At 36.6% G+C, this 21,394-nt stretch overlaps 1 protein-coding gene across 1 annotated transcript in view; it reads right to left on the reverse strand.

The window, feature by feature from the left end:
- The window catches only part of PRSS38 (serine protease 38), a 38,314-nt gene extending 17,809 nt beyond the window's left edge, over positions 1-20,505 (reverse strand). The window contains exons 1-4 of the mRNA XM_019755020.3: positions 20,442-20,505; positions 20,222-20,341; positions 19,814-19,976; positions 18,723-18,994 (exon numbers count right to left, since the gene is read on the reverse strand). Of these exons, the coding sequence (XP_019610579.1) occupies positions 18,723-18,994; positions 19,814-19,976; positions 20,222-20,341; positions 20,442-20,505 (619 nt within the window). The remainder of the gene's footprint in view (positions 1-18,722; positions 18,995-19,813; positions 19,977-20,221; positions 20,342-20,441) is intronic.
- Between the last annotated feature and the right edge of the window lie 889 nt (positions 20,506-21,394).

The following is a 21,394-nucleotide window of genomic DNA, read 5'->3' on the forward strand; positions in this document are numbered from 1 at the left end:
AAAACAGATATTAATTGACATAAAGACAGAGATCAATAGTAACACAATCATAGCAGGGGACTTCAACATTCCACTGACACCAATGGAGAGATCTTTGAAACAGAAAATCAATACAGAAACAGTGGCCTTCAATGACACACTAGACCAGTTGGATTTAATTGATATTTTTACAGTATTTCACCCCAAAGCAGCAGAATACACATTCTTTTCAAGTGCACATGGAACATTTTCCAAGATAGGCCACATGGTAGGCCACAAAGCAAGTCTCAATAAATTTAAGAAGATTGAAATCATATCAGGCATCTTCTCTGACCACAGTGCTATGAAACTAGAAATCAATTACAAGAAGAAAACTGGAAAACACACAAACACATGGAGACTGAAAAACATACTACTAAATAATGAATGGGTCAACAATGAGATCCAGGAAGAAATCAAAAGATATTTTGAGACAAAAGAAAATGAAAATACAATGACCCAAAATCTATGGGATGTAGCAAAAGCAGTTCTAAGAGGGAAATTCACAGCAATGCAGGCCTACCTACAGAAACAAGAAAAATCTCAAATCAGCAGTCTATCTTTACCTCTAAAAGAACTGGAAAAAGAACAGTAAAATAAGCCCAAAGTGAGTACAAGGAAGGAAATAATAATGATCAAAGTGGAAATAATCAAAATATAGACAAAAAAAAAAAACCACAACAACACACACACAAAAAAACAAAACCCAAATCAATGAAACCAAGCTGATTTTTTGAAAAGATAAACAAAATTGACAAATCTTTACTCAGACTCATCAAGAAAAAGAGAGAGAGGACCCAAAATAATAAAATCAAAAACGAAAGAGGAGAAGTGACAACAGACAACAGAAATACAAAAAATTTAAAGAAAATACTACAAGCACCTACATGCCACCAAATTAGACAATCTGGAAGAAATGGATAAATTCCTAGAAGCATACAATCTTCCAAGGCTCAATCAAGATGAAACACAAAATCTGAACAGACTGGTTACTACCAATGAAATTGAATCAATAATCAACAAGCTCTAAACAAACAAAAGTCCTGGACCAGATGGCTTCACAGGTGAATTTTACCAAACATTCAAAAAAGAATTATCACTTATTCTCCTCAAACTATTCCAAAAAATCCAGAATGAGGGAAGGCTCCCAAGCTTATTTTATGAGGCCACTATTACCCTGATCCCCAAACTAGACAAATATATTTCAAAAACAGAAAACTATAGGCCAATATCCCTAATAAACACAGATGCAAAAATCCTCAACAAAATATTAGCAACCTGAATTCATCAATACATTAAAAAGATCATACACAATGATCAAGTGGGATTCATTCCTGGTATGCAAGGTTGTTTCAATATCTGCAAATCAATTAATGTGATACACCACATTAACAAAATGAAAAATAAAAATCACATGGTCATATCAATAGATGCAGAAAATCATTTGACAAAATCGAGCATCCATTTATGATAAAAACTCTCAGCAAAGTGAGAATAGAGGGAACATACATTAACATGATAAAGGCCCTATATGCAAACCCACAGCTGCCATCATACTCAACAAGGAAAAGCTAAGTGTTTTCCTTAAGATGAGGAACAAGACAAGGATATCCCTTTCAACACTTTTATTCAACATAGTATTGGAAGACCTAGCCATCAGGCAAGAAAAAGAAATAAAAGGCATCCAAATTGTAAAAGAAGAAGGAAAACGGTCATTATTTGTAGATGACATAATACAATATAAAGAGAGAACCATAAAGGTTGAACAAAAAAAAACTATTAGAACTGATAAATGAATTTAGTAAAGTAGCAGGATACAAAATTAATATTCAGAAATCAGTTGCATTTATATACACCAATAATAAAGTATCAGAAGGAGAAATTAAGAAAACAGTCTCATTCACAATTGCTTCAAAAACAATAAAATACTAAGGAATAAATTTAACCAAGGAAGTAAAAGATCTGTACTCAGAAAATTATAAGACATTGAATAGAGAAATTAAAGAAGATACAAATCAGTGGAAACACATACCATGCTCATGGATAGGAAGAATTAATATAGTTAAAATGTCCATATGACCTAAGGCAATATATAGATTCAACGCAATCCCTATCAAATTACCAATGACATTTTTCACAGAACTAGAACAAATAATCCTAAAATTTATATGGAACCATAAAAGACCCCAAATAGCCACAGCAATCTTGTGAAATAAGAACAAAGTGAGAAGTATCACACTACCTGACATCAAATTATACTACAAGGCTATAGGAATCAAAACAGCATGGTACTGGCATAAAAACAGACACATAGATCAATGGAACAGAATAGAGAGCTCAGAAATAAATCCATGCCTATATGGTCAGTTAATCTATGACAATGGAAGCAAGAATTTACATTGGGGTAAAGACAGTCTATTTAATAAATGGTGCTGGGAAAACTGGACCACCTTCTTATGCCATACACAAAATAAATTAAAAATGGATTAAAGACCTAAATGTAAAACCTGAAACCGTAAAACTCCTAGGAGAAAATATAGGAAGTAAATTCATAGATGTTACCCTTAGTAATATTTTTTACTGATATATCCCCTTGGGCGAGGGAAGCAAAAGAAAAAATAAACATTTGGGACTACATCAAAACGTTTTTTCACAGCAAAGGAAACCATCAATAAAACAAAAAGGCATCCTACTGAATGGGAGAAGATATCTGCCAATGATACATCTGATAAGGGTTTAATATCCAAAATTGATAAGAAAAACAGAACAAAACAAAACTCATATAACTCAACACCGAAAAACAAGCAACCCAATTAAAAAATTGGCAGAGGACATGAAGAGACATTTCTCTAAAGAGGACATACAGATGGTGAACAGACATGAACAAATGCTCAACATCACTAATCATTAGAGAAATGCAAATAAAAACCACAATGAGATAGCAACTCACTCCTGTCAGAAAGGCTATCATCAATAAATCAACAAATAACAAGTGTTGGCGAGGATGTGGAGAAAAGGGAACCCTCATGCACTGTTGGTGGGATTGCAAATTAGTGCAGTTTGCAGTTACTATGGAAAACAGTATGGAGTTTTCTTAAAAAAAAAAAAAAGAAAAAAAAAAGAAAAAAAAAAAAAAAGGAACTACCTTATGACCCAGCAACTTCATTCCTGGGTATCTATCCAAAAAAATCCAAAACACTAATTCGAAAAAATATATGCACTCCTTGTTTATTGCAGCGCTATTCACAATAGCCAAGATATGGAAACAACCAAAATGCCCATCAATAGACGATTGGATAAAGAAACTGGTACATTTATGCAATGGAGTATTACTAGGCCATAAAAAAGAATGAAAGCTTACCATTTGGAACAACATGGATGGACCTAGAGAATATTATGCTGAGTGAAATAAGTCAGACTGAGAAAGACAAATACCATATGATCTCACTTATATGTGGAATCTAAAGAACAGAATAAATTAGCAAACAAAACAGGAATAGATTCAGAGATATAGAGAAAAAAACTGATGGTTGCTATATGGGAGGGGGTGGGGATGCAGAGAAGGTGAAGGGATTAGAAAGTACAAATTAGTAGTCACAATATAGGCACGGGGATACGAAATACAGTATGGGGAATATAATCAATAATGTTGTAAAGATTATGCAGGGTTCCAGATGAGTACTGGACTTATCAGGGGATCACTTCATAGATCGTGTAGATGTCTGACCACTGCACTGTACACCTGAAGCTGAAGTAGAATAATACTGAATGTCAACTATAATTAAATAAATATATATATACTTAACTATATATATATACTCAACTATAATTAAAATAATATATACTTATATTCAACTATAATTAAATATATATGTATATATATATACACAGATATATATTTATATGTATTCATATCCACAGGATGTAAAGTACAGCATAGGGAATATAGTCAATGGTATTGTAATAGCTATATATTATGTCAGAGGGGCAGTAGATTGGGGGAGGGTTTCTGAGGGGTGTAAATGTCTATTACATTTCTTTGTACACCTGAAACTAATAAAAAAAAAGTATAGGTGGGTTGAATGGATAAAAATAAAACAAAACAAATCAAGAACTATACATATGCTGCCTAAAAGAGACCCACTTCAGATCGAAAGACACACACAGACTGAAAGCAAAGGGATGGGGAAAAGATATTTCATGAAAATTGAAAAAAAAAAAAAAAAAAAAAAACAAGAAAAAGCTGAGGTAGCAATACTTATACCAGTCAAAATTTACTTTAAAACAAAGGCTATAATTAGAAAGAGGGGAATTTCATAATGTTAAAGAGATCACTCCAACGAGAGGATATAATTATCATAAACATCTACACAGCCAATGTAGGAGCACTTACACATACAAAGCAAATATTGACGAACATAAAGGGAGCGATCAACAGTAATGCTGTCATAGGGGACTTAACACCCCACTGACATCAATGAATTGATCATCCAGTCAGAATATCAACAAGGGAACAATGGTCTTAAATGACACATTAAAGCAGATTGACTTAATTGGTATTTTTAGGATATTTTACCTCAAAGCAGCATAATATACATTCTTTTCAAGTGCACCTGTAACACTGGATAGACCACATATTAGGACACAAAACAAGTCTCAATAAATTTAAAAAGACTGAAATCACATCAAGCATCTTATCCAATCATAATGGTATGAAATTAGAAATCAATTACAAGAAGAAAACTGAAAAACACACAAACACATCGTGGCTAAATATCATGCTACTAAACAATGAATGGGTTAACAAGGAGATCAAGGAAGAACTCAAAAGATACCTTGAAAGTGAAAATATTTGCAGCATGAGCCAGGCCATTTGTGTGAAGGAGATGATGGAAAAGGTTCCTGCCCAGCAAGTGTGCTCGGTTGGTATTAGCCAGGTTAATGGAGAGCACAGATTTGGTGCTCACCTGCACTGGGCCAGCTGGTGAAAGGAGAGCTCAAAAAAGGAACAATGGCACCTACTAGTGATTCCACTCCCAAAGAAGGTTGTCCTGGCCCTTTACCCTTTGGCCCTCACCCTGAAGTTAGTCAATTAATTCCTCCCTATATGTCCCTGGCACTTTTTGAGCTGCTGTCCCTGCACTGGAGCTTAGAGTGAGTGAGTTTTGAGCTAGTAAGTTTGTACATTTGTCCTTTAAGGACAGTATATCTTGGTTTCCTGCAGTCTTTTGACTCTCTGAGACATAATCCCTGCTAGTTTTCACAGCCAGACGTTATGGGGACTCCTCTTCCCAGCACTTGTGTCTTGGGCTGAGGAAACTGGTGTGGGGTTAGGGTCCCATGCTCCTCAGGGGGACCTTTGCAGCTGAGATATCCCTCCTGACTCTTAATTAGCATACCGTGGTTGGGGGACCTACCCAGTCCATGTCTCTGCCCAGCCTACCAGTCTTGACGTAGCTTCTTATTTATATCCTTAGTGATAGGAATTCTGTTCAGCTGGTCTAAAGGGGAAATTCTCAATGATGGTTGTTCTATAATTTAGTTGTAATTTTGATGTGATCATGGGAGGAGGTGAGCAGAATTTACCTACTCTGCCATCTTGACCAGAAGTCCTACAATGTATTATTTACTGTCCAATTTTCTACAACAAGAAAAAATAAGCTATGTAAAACACATGAAAAAGTGACCCACATTCCAAAACAAAACAAAACAAAAACAAAAAACAAAAAAACCCCCGCAAAAATAAGAATCAATATAAAGAAACTATGTGTGGGCCCATGTTGATAAAGATTCAACACAGCTGTTATAATTAAGTTCAAAGAAAGTTTTAAAACTACAATGTAAGAGTTAAATGAAAATGTCACGATAATGAGTCAACATATAGGGAACCTCACTAGACAAATAAAAACTAGAAAAAATGTAAATTCTGGAGTTGAAAAGTACAATGAACAATATTAATAATTCAGTCAGTTGGATCAACAGAAGATATGAAATAGCAGAAAACAGAATCAGTAAAATTAGAAATAGATTAGTAGAAGTTATCCAGTTTGAAGACTAGAGCAAAAAGAATTGAAGAAAAGTGAACAGAGACTAGAGACCTGTGGACAACATGAAGCACACCAACAGACATATAATAGGACTCTCAGAAAGAGAGAAGGGGTGGAACAGAGAGGGAGAGGGTCATAAAATTTTGAAGAAAATGTGGCCCAAAGTTTCTTGAATTTGATGAAAAAGAATCTTCACATCTAAGAAGCACACCGAACCTCAGGAAGAACAAACACAAAGAGATCCACACCTAAACACATGATTAAACTGCTGAAGCCAAAGATAAATCCTGAAAGCAATAAAAGAAAAGCAGCCAGTTACATAGAGATAAACCGTATGATAAATAGCTGACTTCCCATCAGAAACAATGAAAGCCAGAGGGAATGGAATGACAGATTGAAAGTGCTGAAAGAATAAAACTGTTCAGAGAAGAATTCTATATCCAACAAAACTATCCTTCAAAAGTGAAGGCAAAATAAACACATTCCCAGATAAATAAAAACTGAGATAAAGCTAACACAATTATGTTTCATGAAATATTAAAGTAAGTCCTTCATGCTGAAAGGAAATGACATAAGATGCTAACTGTAACCCACAGGAAAAAAAAATGAAGAGCACCAGAAATAAATCCATTGATATATTTTTCTCATCTCTTAATTTACTTTGAAAACTGTATTTTATAATTACAATTGTGCTTTGGAATTTTGATTACATGTATATGCATTACAAATAGTTACAATTGTGCTTTGGAATTTTGATTACATGTATATGCAGTACAAGTGACAATATTAGCACAAAAGAGGGCAATGGAACTATATTGAACCAAAGCTGCTATATTTTACGAAAATTAAGTAAGTATTGATCTGAGTGGGTTGTGATTAACTAAGTGATCCCTAGAGCAACCACTCAGAAAATATCATTTAAAATACAGCTTAAAAATAAAGAGAAACAGAGATCAATCAAAATGGCGGCGTAAGGTGAGCCTCTGGAAATTTCCCCTGGAATTTACAACAAATTGAACAACTATAACTCCACAAAGGACTCCCTGCACAGCAGACTGGCAAGACAAACAGGCTCACTATTGAAATCACCTAAAGGTGGGCCAATTGTGCAAGCAGGGGAGGATGGAAGGGAGAAGTGCAGAGATGGGACAGTACGGTCACAGGGCACAGACCTAGCTCAGTGCTCCGAGCTTGCTGTGACCCGGAACTACTGTAGCTGCAGGAGAGGGAAGAACTTGAACTGCTAGGGCTCTGTTTATGACCCACAGGGCCGAGGAGACAGCATATAACATGGCTGAACCCAACGCTCACGGCAGAGAACTCGGAGCAAAGACTGAGGGAAGAAGGCTGAAAATGGTGGTTTAAGCCCTCACTGCTGCAGAGAACAGAAATCTTAGGCACTGAGCCTAGCTGCCCTCTCTTTACCCTCCCAGAGCTCGCCCCGCCCCTACCTGCCCAGTGCTAGAAGCGGAACTGTAGCAGTGTCAGATCAAAAGAACAGAATATTTGCTGTTCTGAGAACTGTGATCTGCAGTCACAGATTCCCAGCCCAACTAGTTCCGGCAAAGGGGAGGGAGCTGTGGAAGCAGGACCGGCTGTGGTGGTGGTCACCGCAATTGCTCTGGGCCACCTCTCACAACTCACCCCGTCCCTGTCCTCACATATCTGGGCAGAACCCTGCAGGAGTAAACAGAACTGCTGAGACATACGGGCTATGAATCTGGTGCAGGAAGAGCTTTGGAACTTCCAAAGCTCTCCGCATCCCCACAGGGACACTGCACCCTGTGACCTAGGCAAACTGTTAACATGTGAGAAGCCTGCCTTCTATGGAATACCCTCATTGTGTGAGAAGCTGTAATAGTGCAGAGCAAACATAACACTACAGTGTGTGAGAAAGAAAAAAAGGCTGCAGTCGGAGAGAAAATAAAACATTCTACCAACACATACTGGAAAACAAGAGCGAGACCTCTTCTTACCAACCTGTTGCAGAACCCATTCCTGTAGATGTCTAGAAAGAGAAATAACAAATCACTAATTGCCATGAATAACCAAAGCAATAAGACATCTCAACAAGAAAGAAAGTGAAAAGTCTCCAGAAAATGAACATAAAGATATGGAAATATGGACTTGAATGACAGAGAATTCAAGATTGCAGTTCTGAAAAAAATCAATGAAATGAAAGACAACACAGAAAGGCAGTTTAATGAACTCAGGAACACAATAAAAAAACAACATGAACATTTTATCAAAGAGATTGAAATTTTTAAAAAGAACCAAATAGAATTTCTGGAGGTTAAGAACTCAATAGAAGAAATTAAGAATGAAGCTTAGGTAGCAGAGTTGACCAGATGGAGGAACTGGTGACATCCAAGAATCAGTGACATCAAAGATAGAAACCTGGAAATGACACGGATGGAAGAAGAAAGAGACTTAAAAGAAATGAAAGAACTCTACAAGAACTTTCTGATTCCATCAGAAAGGGCAATATAAGAATAATGGGGATACCAGAAGGAGAAGAAAGAGAGAAGGGAACAGAGAATATATTCAAACAAATAGTCGACGAGAACTTCCCAAACTTGTGAAAAGAACTGGATCCTCGAATCCAAGTAGCAAATAGATTACCTCAACCCCAACAGGCCTTCTCCAGGGCACATTGTATTGAAGCTGTCAAAAATCAATGACAAAGAAAGAATCCTCAAGGCAGCCAGGGAAAAGAAGAGAGTAACCTACAAAAGAAAGCCCATTAGATTATCATCAGATTTTTCAGCAGAAACTCTACAAGCCAGGAGGGAGTGGAACCAAATATTCAAACTATTGAAAGAGAGAAATTATGAGCCAAGAATAATATACCCAGTAAAGATATCCTGTAGCTATGAAGGAGGAATAAAGACCTTTCCAGACATACAGATGCTCAGGGAATTTTCTAATACATAACCTACAAGAAATACTAAAGGAGGCTATTCGAGCACCATCAACAGGGACAATTTGTGGCAACCAAAACATAAAAAGGGGGAGAGTAAAGGCCTGAAACTGAATATGGGAATGGAGAAAGTAAGCATGCTGAAGAAAATGGAATGCTCTAAATATCAAACTTTCTTTTACATAAACTTAAGGGTAACCACTCAAAAAAAAAAAATCCTGAACTGAAATATATACTGTAATAAAAGAAGAAACAAAAGGAAACATCATAGAATACCACCACACAGAAATAATAGACAGCAACAAAAAGGCAAAGAGACAATGGAAACACAATCTTACCAGAAAACTAAAGACAAAATGATAGGAAATCCTCACATATCAATAATCACCCTAAATGTAAACGGACTGAACTCTCCAATAAAAAGGCACAGAGTAGCAGATTGGATCAAAAAACTAAGCCCAGCCATATGCTGTCTCCAAGAGACACATCTCAGCTACAAGGACAAGCATAGATTCAAAGTGAAAGGTGGAAATTGACACTCCAAGCAAATGGTACCCAGAGAAAATCAGGTGTAGCCATACTGATATCAGATGAAACAGACTTCAGGGTGAAAAAGATAACAAGAGACAAAGATGGACATTTCTTAATGGTAAAATACAACAAGAAGACATAACAGTCCCCCAATATTTATGCCCCCAAACAGGGAGCACCGAAATATACCAAGCAACTACTAACAGAACTAAAGGGAGAAATTGACCAAAACACAATTATACTAGGGGACCTAAATACATCATTGACAGCTATGGCTAGATCATCCAAACAGAAAATAAATAATGAAATAGCAGCCCTAAATGACACATTAGATGAAATGGACATAGTTGACATATACAGAGCACTTCATCCTAAAACATCAGACTACACATTTTTTTCTAGTGTACATGGAACATTCTCAAGGATACACCATATACAACCAAAATGTCCTTTGATAGATGCATAGATAAAGAAGTTGTGGTATATATACACAATGGAATACTATTCGGCGGTAAGAAAAGATGATATAGGAACATTTGTGACAACATGGATGGATCTTGAGAGTGTAATGCTGAGCGAAATAAGTCAGACAGAAAAAGCAGAGAACCATGTGATTTCACTGATATGTGGTATATAAACCAAAACAACAAAAGAACAAGACAAACAAATGAGAAACAGAGACTCATAGACACAGACAATAGTTTAGTGGTTCCCAGAGGGTAATGGGGGTGGGGGGTGGGAGATGAGGGTAAGGGGGATCAAATATATGGTGATGGAAGGAGAACTGACTCTGGGTGGTGAACACACAATGGGATTTATAGATGATGTAATACAGAATTGTACACCTGAAATTTATGTAATTTTACTAACAATTGTCACCCCAATAAATTTAAATAAATTAAAAAATAAATAGATAAAATAAAATCAAGAGAAGAATTAAAATGGTATACTAAAAACGTTTACTTATTAACCTATAGTAGACATGAAAGAAAAAAATAGAAGATAGATAATACATATTATATATAGAATACATTTAGCAAAATTACATTTATAAATCCAACCATATTAATAATTATATTAAATGTGAATGTATTAATACTTCAATCAAAAGGCAGTAATTTCCAGACTGGATGAAAAAGAAGGCCAAACTATATACTGCATGCAAAAGACACATTTTAGATTTAAAGACACATATAAGTTGAAAGTAAAAGGATGAAGAAAGATATACCATGCAAAAAGTAACTGTGAGAGAACCAAATAAGTGGCTGGACCAGTACCAGAGAAAACAACTTCAAAACAAGCAATAATAATAGGGACAAAGGAAGACATTTCATAGTAATAAAAGAGCCAATGCAATATGAAGATATAAATGTATATGCACCCAGTTGCTGCCTGAATACACATGAAGCAAAACCTGACAGAATTGAAAGAAGAAATAGATAATTCAACAATCACAGTTATAGATTTTAATACCCCACTGTAAATGACTGATAGAATAGACAGAAAGACTAGAGAAGATTTGAAAACACTAACATCCAACTTGACCTGTGATTTATTAAAAAAATCCACACCAAAAACAGCAAGACATATATTCTCTTCAAACACACATGAAACATGAAACATTTTATAGGATAGATCATATGGTAGGCTATAAAACAAGTCTTTTTTTAAAATTTATTGGGGTGACAATTGTTAGTAAAATTACACAGATTTCAGGTGTACAATTCTGTATTACATCATCTATAAATCCCATTGTGTGTTCACCACCCAGAGTCAGTTCTCCTTCCATCACCATATATTTGATCCCCCTTACCTTCATCTCCCACCCCCACCCCCCTTACCCTCTGGTAACCACTAAACTTTTGTCTGTGCCTATGAGTTTATGTTTCTCATTATAACAAGTCTTTATATATTCAAAAAGCATGAAATCATACCAAATATGTTTTCTGAGCACAATAGAATTAAAGTTGAAATTAACAATAGAAATATGTTTGGGAATTAACTAAATACTTAAAAATTAAACAACATACTTGAAGAAATCAAGAAGGGAATGAGACAATATCTTGAACTGAATGAAAGCAAAAAGACAACACACCAAAATGTATGGGATGCATATACAGCTGTGCTTAGAGGATAATTTGCATCTTTAAATGCTTATATTGGAAAAAGAAAGGTACCAAACCATTCTAAGCTCCCATCTTAGGAAACTAGGAGAAAAAGAACTATTAAACTCAATGCAATCAGAAAGAAATAATAAATATCAAAGTAAGAATCAATGAAATATAAAACCTAAACTTGAAAATCAATAACCAAAAGTTGGTTCTTTGAAAAGACCACCCAAATTGATAACCATTAGTTACAATGACCAAGATAAAAAGAAGACAAATTACCAAAACCCGGAAAAAGAGGAGACATTACTACTGACTCTTTAGAAATTAAAAGGATTATGAGGGAATATTTTGAACAATTGTGTGCCATTAAATTAAAAAACACCCACACTAACTCAAGAAGAAATGGAAATTTGAATAGACCTATATAAGGACAAAAATTACTAATAATAAATAGATAGATATCCTTCCACAAAGGAAAGCCTAGGCTCAGATGGCTTCACTAGTTAATTCTATCAAATATTTAAGGAAGAAACAATACCAATACTACAAAACCCAGTATTATCATGATACCAAAGTGAGACAAAATCACAAGAAAATTACAGCTAATGTCTCTCAAATGTAGATTCAAAAATCTTTAACAAGTTATTGGCAAACTGATCCCAGCAAGAGGAATTCATAGGAATGCAAGATTCATTTAACATCCCAAAATTAATAAATGTAATGTAAATTATTAATAAAGTAGAAGTCAAAATCCACATGAACATCTCATAGATACGTAACAAGCATTTGAAAAATTCTGACTCCTATTCATGACTCCTACAGACTCAACAAACTGGGAAGAAAAGGAACCTTATTCAATCTGTTAAAGGGAATCTACAAAAGTCCTACATCTAATACCATTCTTAATGATGAAAAGACTAAATGTTTTCCCCCTTAAGACCTCAAACAAAGCAAAGATATTCACTTTTACTATGTATATTTAACATTGCACTGGAGGTTATTAAAGTACAATGAGGCAAGAAAGAAAAAGGGAACCAGACTAGAAAGTGAGAAGCAAAACTATCTTTCTTCACAGACAGCATAATATCATATGAAAAAAATCATAATGAGTTTTTTAAAGTGAATAAAACTATTAAAACTAGTTGCAGAATATGAGATATACAAAATGAAGTGTATTTCAGTATATTAGCAATGAACAATTAAAAAGAAAATTACTAAAACAATTCCATTCACAATAGGTTAAAAAGAATAAAATATTTAGGAATATACTTAACAAAAGATGTAGAAGATCTATACAACAAAATCTATAAAATATTACTAAAGTTAAGATGATCTAAATCAATGGAGACCCATTCAATGCTCATGGATTAGAAGACTCAATATTGTTAGGATGTCAATATTCTCCAATTCATTTAGATTCAATGTCATCCCTATTAAAATCTCAGGAGGTGAGCAAAACAGGAGCCGGCAGACTTAAGTGTTTGTTACTCACAGAAACATTGAAAAACAAGCAGAAAGTGTCAAAACCAACTTTGTCAGAACTCTGGAAAAACAGTCAAAGGTTCATAGAAATCAGGCAAACACTGACTCAAGAAAAAGGCATCTTCCACAGAGTAGAAAAACTTTGTGGCATTTTTACATGTCCTTTCCCTAACCCCTCCCCAGTGTAGTGGCAGTTTTGAAGAGGGAAGCCCATGTTCTCAGTATGGCACCCTGGTTCCAGAAGGAGCAAAGTAGAACTTACTTGCAAATTATTGTATGTCTGCCCTAATCTATCTGAGGGTTACGGGAAGAACTGACACAAGGCATTCATCTCTGTTTCATCTAGTTCAGAACTCAGGCTGGTGAAATGGTAGGCACTTCTCAAAAACTCTTCAAGCCAAGCTAACAATGTATGGAAGTCTAGGACGAATGATTATTGTCAAAACATATAATAAAGCTGATCCTTACACTTAGCACAAGATCCTCAAGGCTCATCCTTGTTGTAGCATATTGCTTCCTTTTGAAGGCTGAATAATAGTCCATCGTATGTGTATGTCCTACTTTGGTAATCCAGTCACTGGTCAATGAACACTTAGTTTGCTTCCATCTTTCAGCTATTATGAATGCTGCTATGAACATGGGTGTACAAATATCACTTCAAGACCTTGCTTTCAAATCTTTTGGGTAGATATCCAGAAAAGGAATTGCTGGGTCAAATGGTAATTCTATTTTTAATTTTTTTTGAAGAACCTCCATGCTGCAGGTTTTCAAAGGATTTCAATTTCTCCACATTCTTGCCAATACTTGTTTTCTGTTTTTTGATAGTAGCCATCCTAATGGGTGTGAGGTGCTATCACATAGTATTAATTTGCTTTGTCCTAATGGTTGGTGGTGTTGAGCATCTTTCATGTGCTTATTGGCCATTCACATATCTTCTTTGGAGAAATATCTATTCAAGTCCTATGCCCATTTTTGAATGGAGTTTTGTTGTTGTTGAGTTATAGAAGTTCTCTATATATTTGGGATATTAATCCTTTCATCAGGTATATGATTTGCAAATATTTTCTCCCATTCTGTAGGGTGCTTTTTTATTCTGTAAATAGTGTCTTTTGATGCACAAAATTTAAAACTTTTCATGAAGTCTAATTTGTCTATTTTTGTTGTTGTTTCCTGTGCCTTTGTTGTTATAATCAGGAAATCATTGTCAAGTCCAATGTTGTGAAGCTTTAGTCCTATGCTTTCTTCCAAGAGTTTTATTGTTTTAGGTCTTTGTTTCATTTTAAGTTAAGTAAGGGTTCAACTCCATTCTTTTGCATGTGGAATCCAATTTCCCAGCACCGTTTATCAAAAAGATTGTTTTCCCTATTGAGTGGTCTTGGCATCCTTGTCAAAAATCACTTGACTGTATATGTGAGCATTTCTGGCTTCTCTATTCTATTCCATTTTTTTTATATGTCTGTCTTTATGCCAATACCACACTATTTTGATGACTCTACCTTTGTAGAATGATTTAAAATCATGACATGTGAGTTCTCCAGTTTTGTTCATCTTTTTCAGTATTGTTTTGTCTATTTGTGGTCCCTTGAGATTCCACATGAATTTTAGGATGGATTTTGCTATTTCTGCAAAACACATCATTGGGATTTTGATAGGGAATGAATTTAACCTGTAAATTGCTTTGGGTAATATTGACATTTTAATAATATTAAGTCTTTCAATTCATGAACATGGGATGTCTTTCCATTAATTTATGTCTTCTTTAATTTCTTTCAGCAATGTTTTGTAGTTTTCATTGTACAAGTCTTCTAACTCCTTGGTTAATTCCTAAGTACAGTTGACCCTTGAACAACAGAGGTTTGAACTGGGGTCCACTCATAAACAGATCTATTTCAATAAATATACAGTTGGCCTTACATATCCCTGGGTTTCAGACCAATTGCAGATCAAAAACAGTATTTTCAAACTGCAATTGGGAATTTGCAGATGTGGAGGGCTGACTGTATGCATTGTTCTATACCATTTTATATAAGAGACTCGAGCATCCATGGATTTTGGTATTCATGGGAGTCCTGGAACCAATCCCCTGTGGATACCGATGAATGACTGTAGTTAAGTTTTGGGGAAGCCAAAAGTTATATGAGGATTTTCAGCTGTGCGGGAGATCAGTGCCCCTAATCCCCATGTAGTTCAAGGGTCAACTGTATTTTTTCTTTTTGATGCTATTGTAAATATAATTGATTTTGTAATTTTCTTTTCAGATACCTTATCTGCGTAGAAATGCAACTGATTTTTGTGACTTTGTATCCTATTTTGCTGAATTAATTTATTAGTTCTAACAGCTGTTTTGAGGAGTCTTTAGTATCTTATACATATAAGATCATATCATCTGCAAACAGAGGTAATTTTACTTCTTCCTTTCCAATGTGGATGACTTGTTTCTTTTTCTTGCCTAATGGCTTTTGCAAGAACCTCCAGTACTATGCTAAATACAAGTGCTGAAAGCAAGCATCCTTGCCTTGTTCCTGATCTTAAAGGAAAAGCTTTCAGTCTTTCACCACTGAGTATTATGTTTGCTGTGGATTTTTTATATATGGCTTTTATTATGTGGAGGTAGTATCTCTATTCCTATCTTGTTGATTATTTATTTTATCATGAAAGGGTGTTGAATTTTGTCACATGCATTTTCTGCATAATTATGATGAGCATGTGGTTTTTACCCTTCATTTTGTTAGTGTGGTGTATACATTGATCAATTTTCATATGTTGAACCATCCTTGAACTCCAGGAATAAAATCCAGTTGGTCATGGTGTGTAATCCTTTTAATATGTTGCTGGATTTGTTTGCTAGTATTTTGTTAAGGATTTTTGCATCAATGTTCATAAAAAATATTGATCTGCAGTTTTATTTTCTTGTAGTCTCTTTGTTTGGCTTTGGTTTCAAGGTTATGCTGGCCTCATAGAATGAGGAAGTGTTCCCTCTTCAATTTAAAAAAAAAAATTTAGAAGGATTAGGATTAGTTCTTATTTAAATGTTTGTAAGAATTCATGGGGAGCCATCAGATCCAGGGCTTTGTTTGTTTGAAGATTTTTGATTACTGACTTAATCTCCATTCTAGTTACAGGTCTATTCACATTATCTATTTCTTCATGATTTAGTCTTGGTAGGTTTCATATCTAGGAATTTGTCCATTTCACCTTGGTTATCCAACTTGGTGGAGTACAATTGCTCATAGTCCCCTCTATAATAATTTTTATTTCTGTAAAATTGGTAATAATGTGCCCACTTTCATTTCTGATTTTAGTAATTTGAGTTTTTACTTTTTTAATTAGTCCATCTAGCTAAAGGTTTATCAATTTGGTTGATCTTTTTGAAGAACCAACTTTGGTTTCATTGATTTTTTTCTCTATTGTTTTTCTATTCTCTATTTCATTTATTAATCTTATTATTTGCTTTCTTCTGTTAACTTTGGGTTTAATTTGTTCTTTTTCTAATTTCTTAAGTTGTAAAGTTAGGTTGTTGATTTGCGATCTTTCTTGTTTTTTAACGTAGGCATTTATAGTTATAAGTTTCCCCTTTAGCACCACTTTTGCTGTGTCCTATAAGTTTTGTTACATTGTATTTTAATTTTTATTTATCTCTTAACTATTTTCCAATTTCTCTTGTGATGTATTTCTTCAACACATTGGTTGTTTAAAAGTGTGTTGTTTATTCTCCAATCATTTTGTAGAATGGAGATGATTATAGAATTTGACAAAGCATTTTATTATTAATAAAACTTGTACCATATGTTTTAAAAGTGTGTTTAGTTTCCACAATTTTGTGAATTTTCTAGTTTTATGTTATTGATTTCTAACTTAGAGAAGATACTTTGTATGTTATCTATCTTTTAAAATCTCTTGAGATTTAATTTGTGGCCTATCATAGTCTATCCTGGAAAATGCTCCATGTGCACTTGAGATAATTGTATGCTGTTGTTGGGTGGAGTGTTCTGTATGTTTATTATATCTAGCTGGTTTATTGTGCTGTTTAAATCCTTGACATCCTTACTTATCTTCTGTCCGGTTGTTCTAGCCATTATTGTGAGTAGGTTATTAAAGTCTCCACATACTTTTGTAGAACAGTGTATTTCTCCAATTCTGTGGGGTTTCATTTCATATATTATGATCGTCTGTTGTTATGTGTGTAAATGTTTATAATTGTCATATCTTATTGATGATTGAGACTTTTATTAATATGTAATATCCTTCTTTGTCCCTTATAACCTTTTTAAATTTAAAGTCTATTTTGTATAGACTATTTGATATCAGTATAGCCTACTGAAAGTGAAAGGATAGACTATTTTAATATCAGTATAGCCACTCCTGCTCTCTTTTGGTTACTATTTGCATAGAATATCTTTTTCCATCCTTTCACTTTCAACCTTTTTGTGTCTTTGGATCTCAACTGAGTCTCTTGTAGACAGCATAGAGTTGGTCATGTTTTTGTATCTATCCTGCCAGTCTGTTTTTTGATTAGTTTAATCCATTTACATTTAAAGTAATTACTGACAAGGAAAGACTTACTTCTATCATTGTGCTTTTTGTTTCCTATATGCCCTATAGCTTTTTTGCACCTAATTTCCAGTATTCCTGTCTTCTGTTGTGTTTAGTTGGTTTTCTGTAGTGAAATGTTTAAGTTCACTCTTAATTTCCTTTTGTGTATATTCTGTAGCTATTTTCGTGGTTACCATGAAGATTACATTTAACATACTAAAGTTATAACATTATAATTTGAATTTATATCAGCTTAACTTCAATAACTTTTTTTTTTTAATTAAGTAAACCAGATTTTAAACTTTCTTAATCTGGTGTAAGATATCTAAAATCTCCAGACCAGGTCACAAACTTAATAGTAAACCATTAGAAGCATTTCCATTAAAATAAAAAAGAATAAATAAATAAAAGGAGACCTAGCATCATTTCTACTGGCATTGCAAACCATTGCAATAAGAGAAGAAAAAGAAATAAAAGATAAAATATAGGACAGGAAGTGATGAAACAATCTTTATTTGAAAAAATATTATTTTTAAAATCTAGAACAGTCAAATAATCAACTGGCAAACTATTAAAAATGAGTTCTATAAGGTGACTGGAAACAAGATCAATGTGCAAAAATCAACAGCTATTACTGACCAGAAAATACAATTAAAAAGACTCTTCTAAATAGCCATAAAAATTCTAAAGTACCCAGGCACAAACCTAGAAAGAAAATACAAGGCTTTTATGGATAAAATGATACTAATAGGCTTTTTAATAGGTTAAAAAAGATTATTTCTAAGTTGAATTTAAAATCTTAAGGAAATCTGTTCTTTGAAGCTTGTGGTCTTGATATACTAAATATTAATTCCACACTGAAAGTAGATGTAACTACTCTGTATACAACAAAGCCAGCCAGGGACAAAACACAAAACCCCACAGTGACAGAGAGATAGTGATTGATGGGTTGAAATTCCAGTCCCTAGATAACTGCAACCCTGTAACTGACAGAACACTTTCTTTCCTGTAGTACCATAGAACCATCATCCCTTCTACAAGCTCCAATAAAGGTATTGACCCTGAACTTCATTCTCTTACCTTTTCGGGAGCTGAGTCCCCATCCTGTAGCCCAGCAGGTGAGGTTTTGAAGGTTCACGTCTGGGGGTGCAATGCAGACGGGGAGTACAGAGTCAGAAAATACAATGCGGGTTTTCAGCTGCACCAGAGCGACGTCACCTCCAATAGGGTGGTACATTTCATATGTGGGATGCAGGATCACCTTATTCACCTCAAACCACTGGGTGTGACGGCCTGCAACCTTGAGATTTACAAGGCCCACATACATATCAAATACTGCACTGTCCATGTTCCTGTGGGGAGAGAGAACAAAGGCATGGTGGGTTGAGAACCCTGGACCTGGGGAGAGGAGCTACCATCAGTTCACAGACACAGGGGGTTCTGGAGCATGGCAGCCTGGTATCAGGCTATCAGTCAGGACGTGGAAAAGCAATCCCCAGGAGCAAAGTCGGGATTGCCCCCAAATAAGTCCTGACACCAGGGCCCATGGAGGATCTGAGGAACCACTAGGACCTGCTGGCCACCAATAGCCCAGAATAGTGAGCCTGTCAGTGTACAGTGGGCTGCCCACTCTCTCCTCAGCTCTCATCCTATGATGTGTCTCCTCTCCTCTCTTCCTGTGATGTGTGTCTCCTCCCCTCATACTGTGATGTGTTTCCTCTCCCCCCTCTCCTCCTGTGATATTTCTCCTCTCCTTATCCCTCATTCTGTGATGTCTTTTTTCCTCGTGATGTCACTTTTCTCCCCACTCTCACCCTTTGATGTGTCTCCTCTCCTGTCCTGTGATGTATCTCCTCTCTCCCTTCTCATCCTGTGATGTCTCCTCTCTTCTCCTCCTGTGATGTGTATCCTCTTCTTCACTATCCTCCTGTGATATGTCTGTCTCCTTTCCTCACTTGTCATCCTATGATTTGGCTCCACACCTATCTGATCCAAGAGCAGATGGCCTAAGAATCCTCAGCCCTGTGCAAGAGAAGTTATAGAGGATGAGACTGTGTGCTGGACCCTACTCTCTCTCAAATTCTGAGAAGTCCTAGCCTGGCATGTCTTGCGTGATCAGCCTCATGGGACCTAGACATCCATGGGAATGGCATTTGGCACCATCCACTCACCTGCTGAAGCAGTGGGCAGCTGACAGGATCCAGTATTCATGGATTATGGACCCACCACAGATATGGAAGCCCGAGTAGTGCACGCTGACCTGCCATGGCCACTTCTTCTCAGGGGCATCCATGCCCCCGATGATCTTCCCCTGCACGTGACGCTGGCCACAGGCTGAGGAGAGAGGGGCAGAGTGTCTGAGTAGCAGCCATGCAGGGGCAGGCCACAGGCAAATGGCAGGGAGAAACTGGCCCTGGACAAGGAGGAAAGGGTAGCATCGGGGAGGGGCAGGATGACGGGACGAGCGGAGACGGGAGAGAAGGCAAGGGAAGGGGTTTCCAACGCGGGGAGGGCGGCGAAGACAGTAAGTACTGAACTGCCGCAGGGACCACTTCCAACCCCGCCCAGAGGGATCCTACCTACGTCACGGCTCAAGGAGATCGCCTTAATGTCGGGGTGTCTGTGGGCCATTGCCACACCCCGGGCGGGGTGCAGAAGGAGCAGGAGCAGGAGGAGGCTGGATGCTGCGCACTGTGAAGCTTCAGGCCCAGCACAAGGGCAGGAGAGTGAGGCGGCCATGAGGCTGGAAGCCCCAGGGGTGCGAGGGCGGGAGCCCGCCAGACTCACGACAGCGCCCACCTGACGGCACTAAAGCGCGACACTTGACGGCGCTAAAGCGCGACAGCGTCAGGGCACGCAACATGTGACGGCACCACCCAGTTAGTGTGCCGCATGTGATGGAACCCTGAACACCTAATTTTGCCTCTGCTCCTCAGGCATATGACGGTGTCTCCCCGCCTCCCCACCCCTCTATCTGGATACTAAGGAACCCCTGGAGCCCATGGCAGGTCACCGCTCACTCACTTCCTAGCCTGGAGGTGGCTGTGGTCGGTGGTCTCCAGTGGTCTTGCTTCCTGGAGGGGTGTTGATTAGTGGTCTTGCTCAAGGGTTCAGCTGGTTGATTGTTGGCTGATGGAGTGGGAATAATTTCACCTTGTGTCTCCCAGCATCCTGCCAGCAGGTAGGGATTAGGTTATACCAAGTCATCTGACAATTAAGTTTGCAAACTCATCCTAGAAAACTCATATTCAGCTACATACCTCATTGCTGAATATCACTCTGGTCACCTTCAGTCACCTTTGAAGTACTCCCCTTGGGAATTCTGGGACTCTTTTTCTGGAATGGCCATTAGAGATGTCATTGTATTACTCTTGATGTCCTGAATGTCATCAAAATGTCTTCCTTTCAATATTTCCTTTATTTTCAGGAAAAGAAAGAAGTCATTGGGGGCCAAATCAGATGAGTAGGGTGGATGCTCCAATACAGTTATTTGTTTACTGGCTAAAAACTCCCTCACAGACAGTGCCGTGTGAGCTGGTGCATTGTCATGATGCGAGAGCCATAAATTGTTGGTGAAAATTTCAGGTCGTCTAACATTTTCATGCAGCCTTTTCAGCACTTCCAAATAGTAAACTTGGTTAACTGTCCAGTTGGGACAAATTCATAATAAATAATCCCTTTGATATCAAAAAAGGTTAGCAACATCATTGCAATAAGTTTGTGAACTTATAATTATCCTACCTTGCATGTCG

Source organism: Rhinolophus sinicus, chromosome 5 (genome assembly GCF_057876585.1).
Source record: "Rhinolophus sinicus isolate RSI-liver-muscle chromosome 5, RSI-T2T, whole genome shotgun sequence".
In the NCBI taxonomy this organism is placed as follows: domain Eukaryota; kingdom Metazoa; phylum Chordata; class Mammalia; order Chiroptera; family Rhinolophidae; genus Rhinolophus; species Rhinolophus sinicus.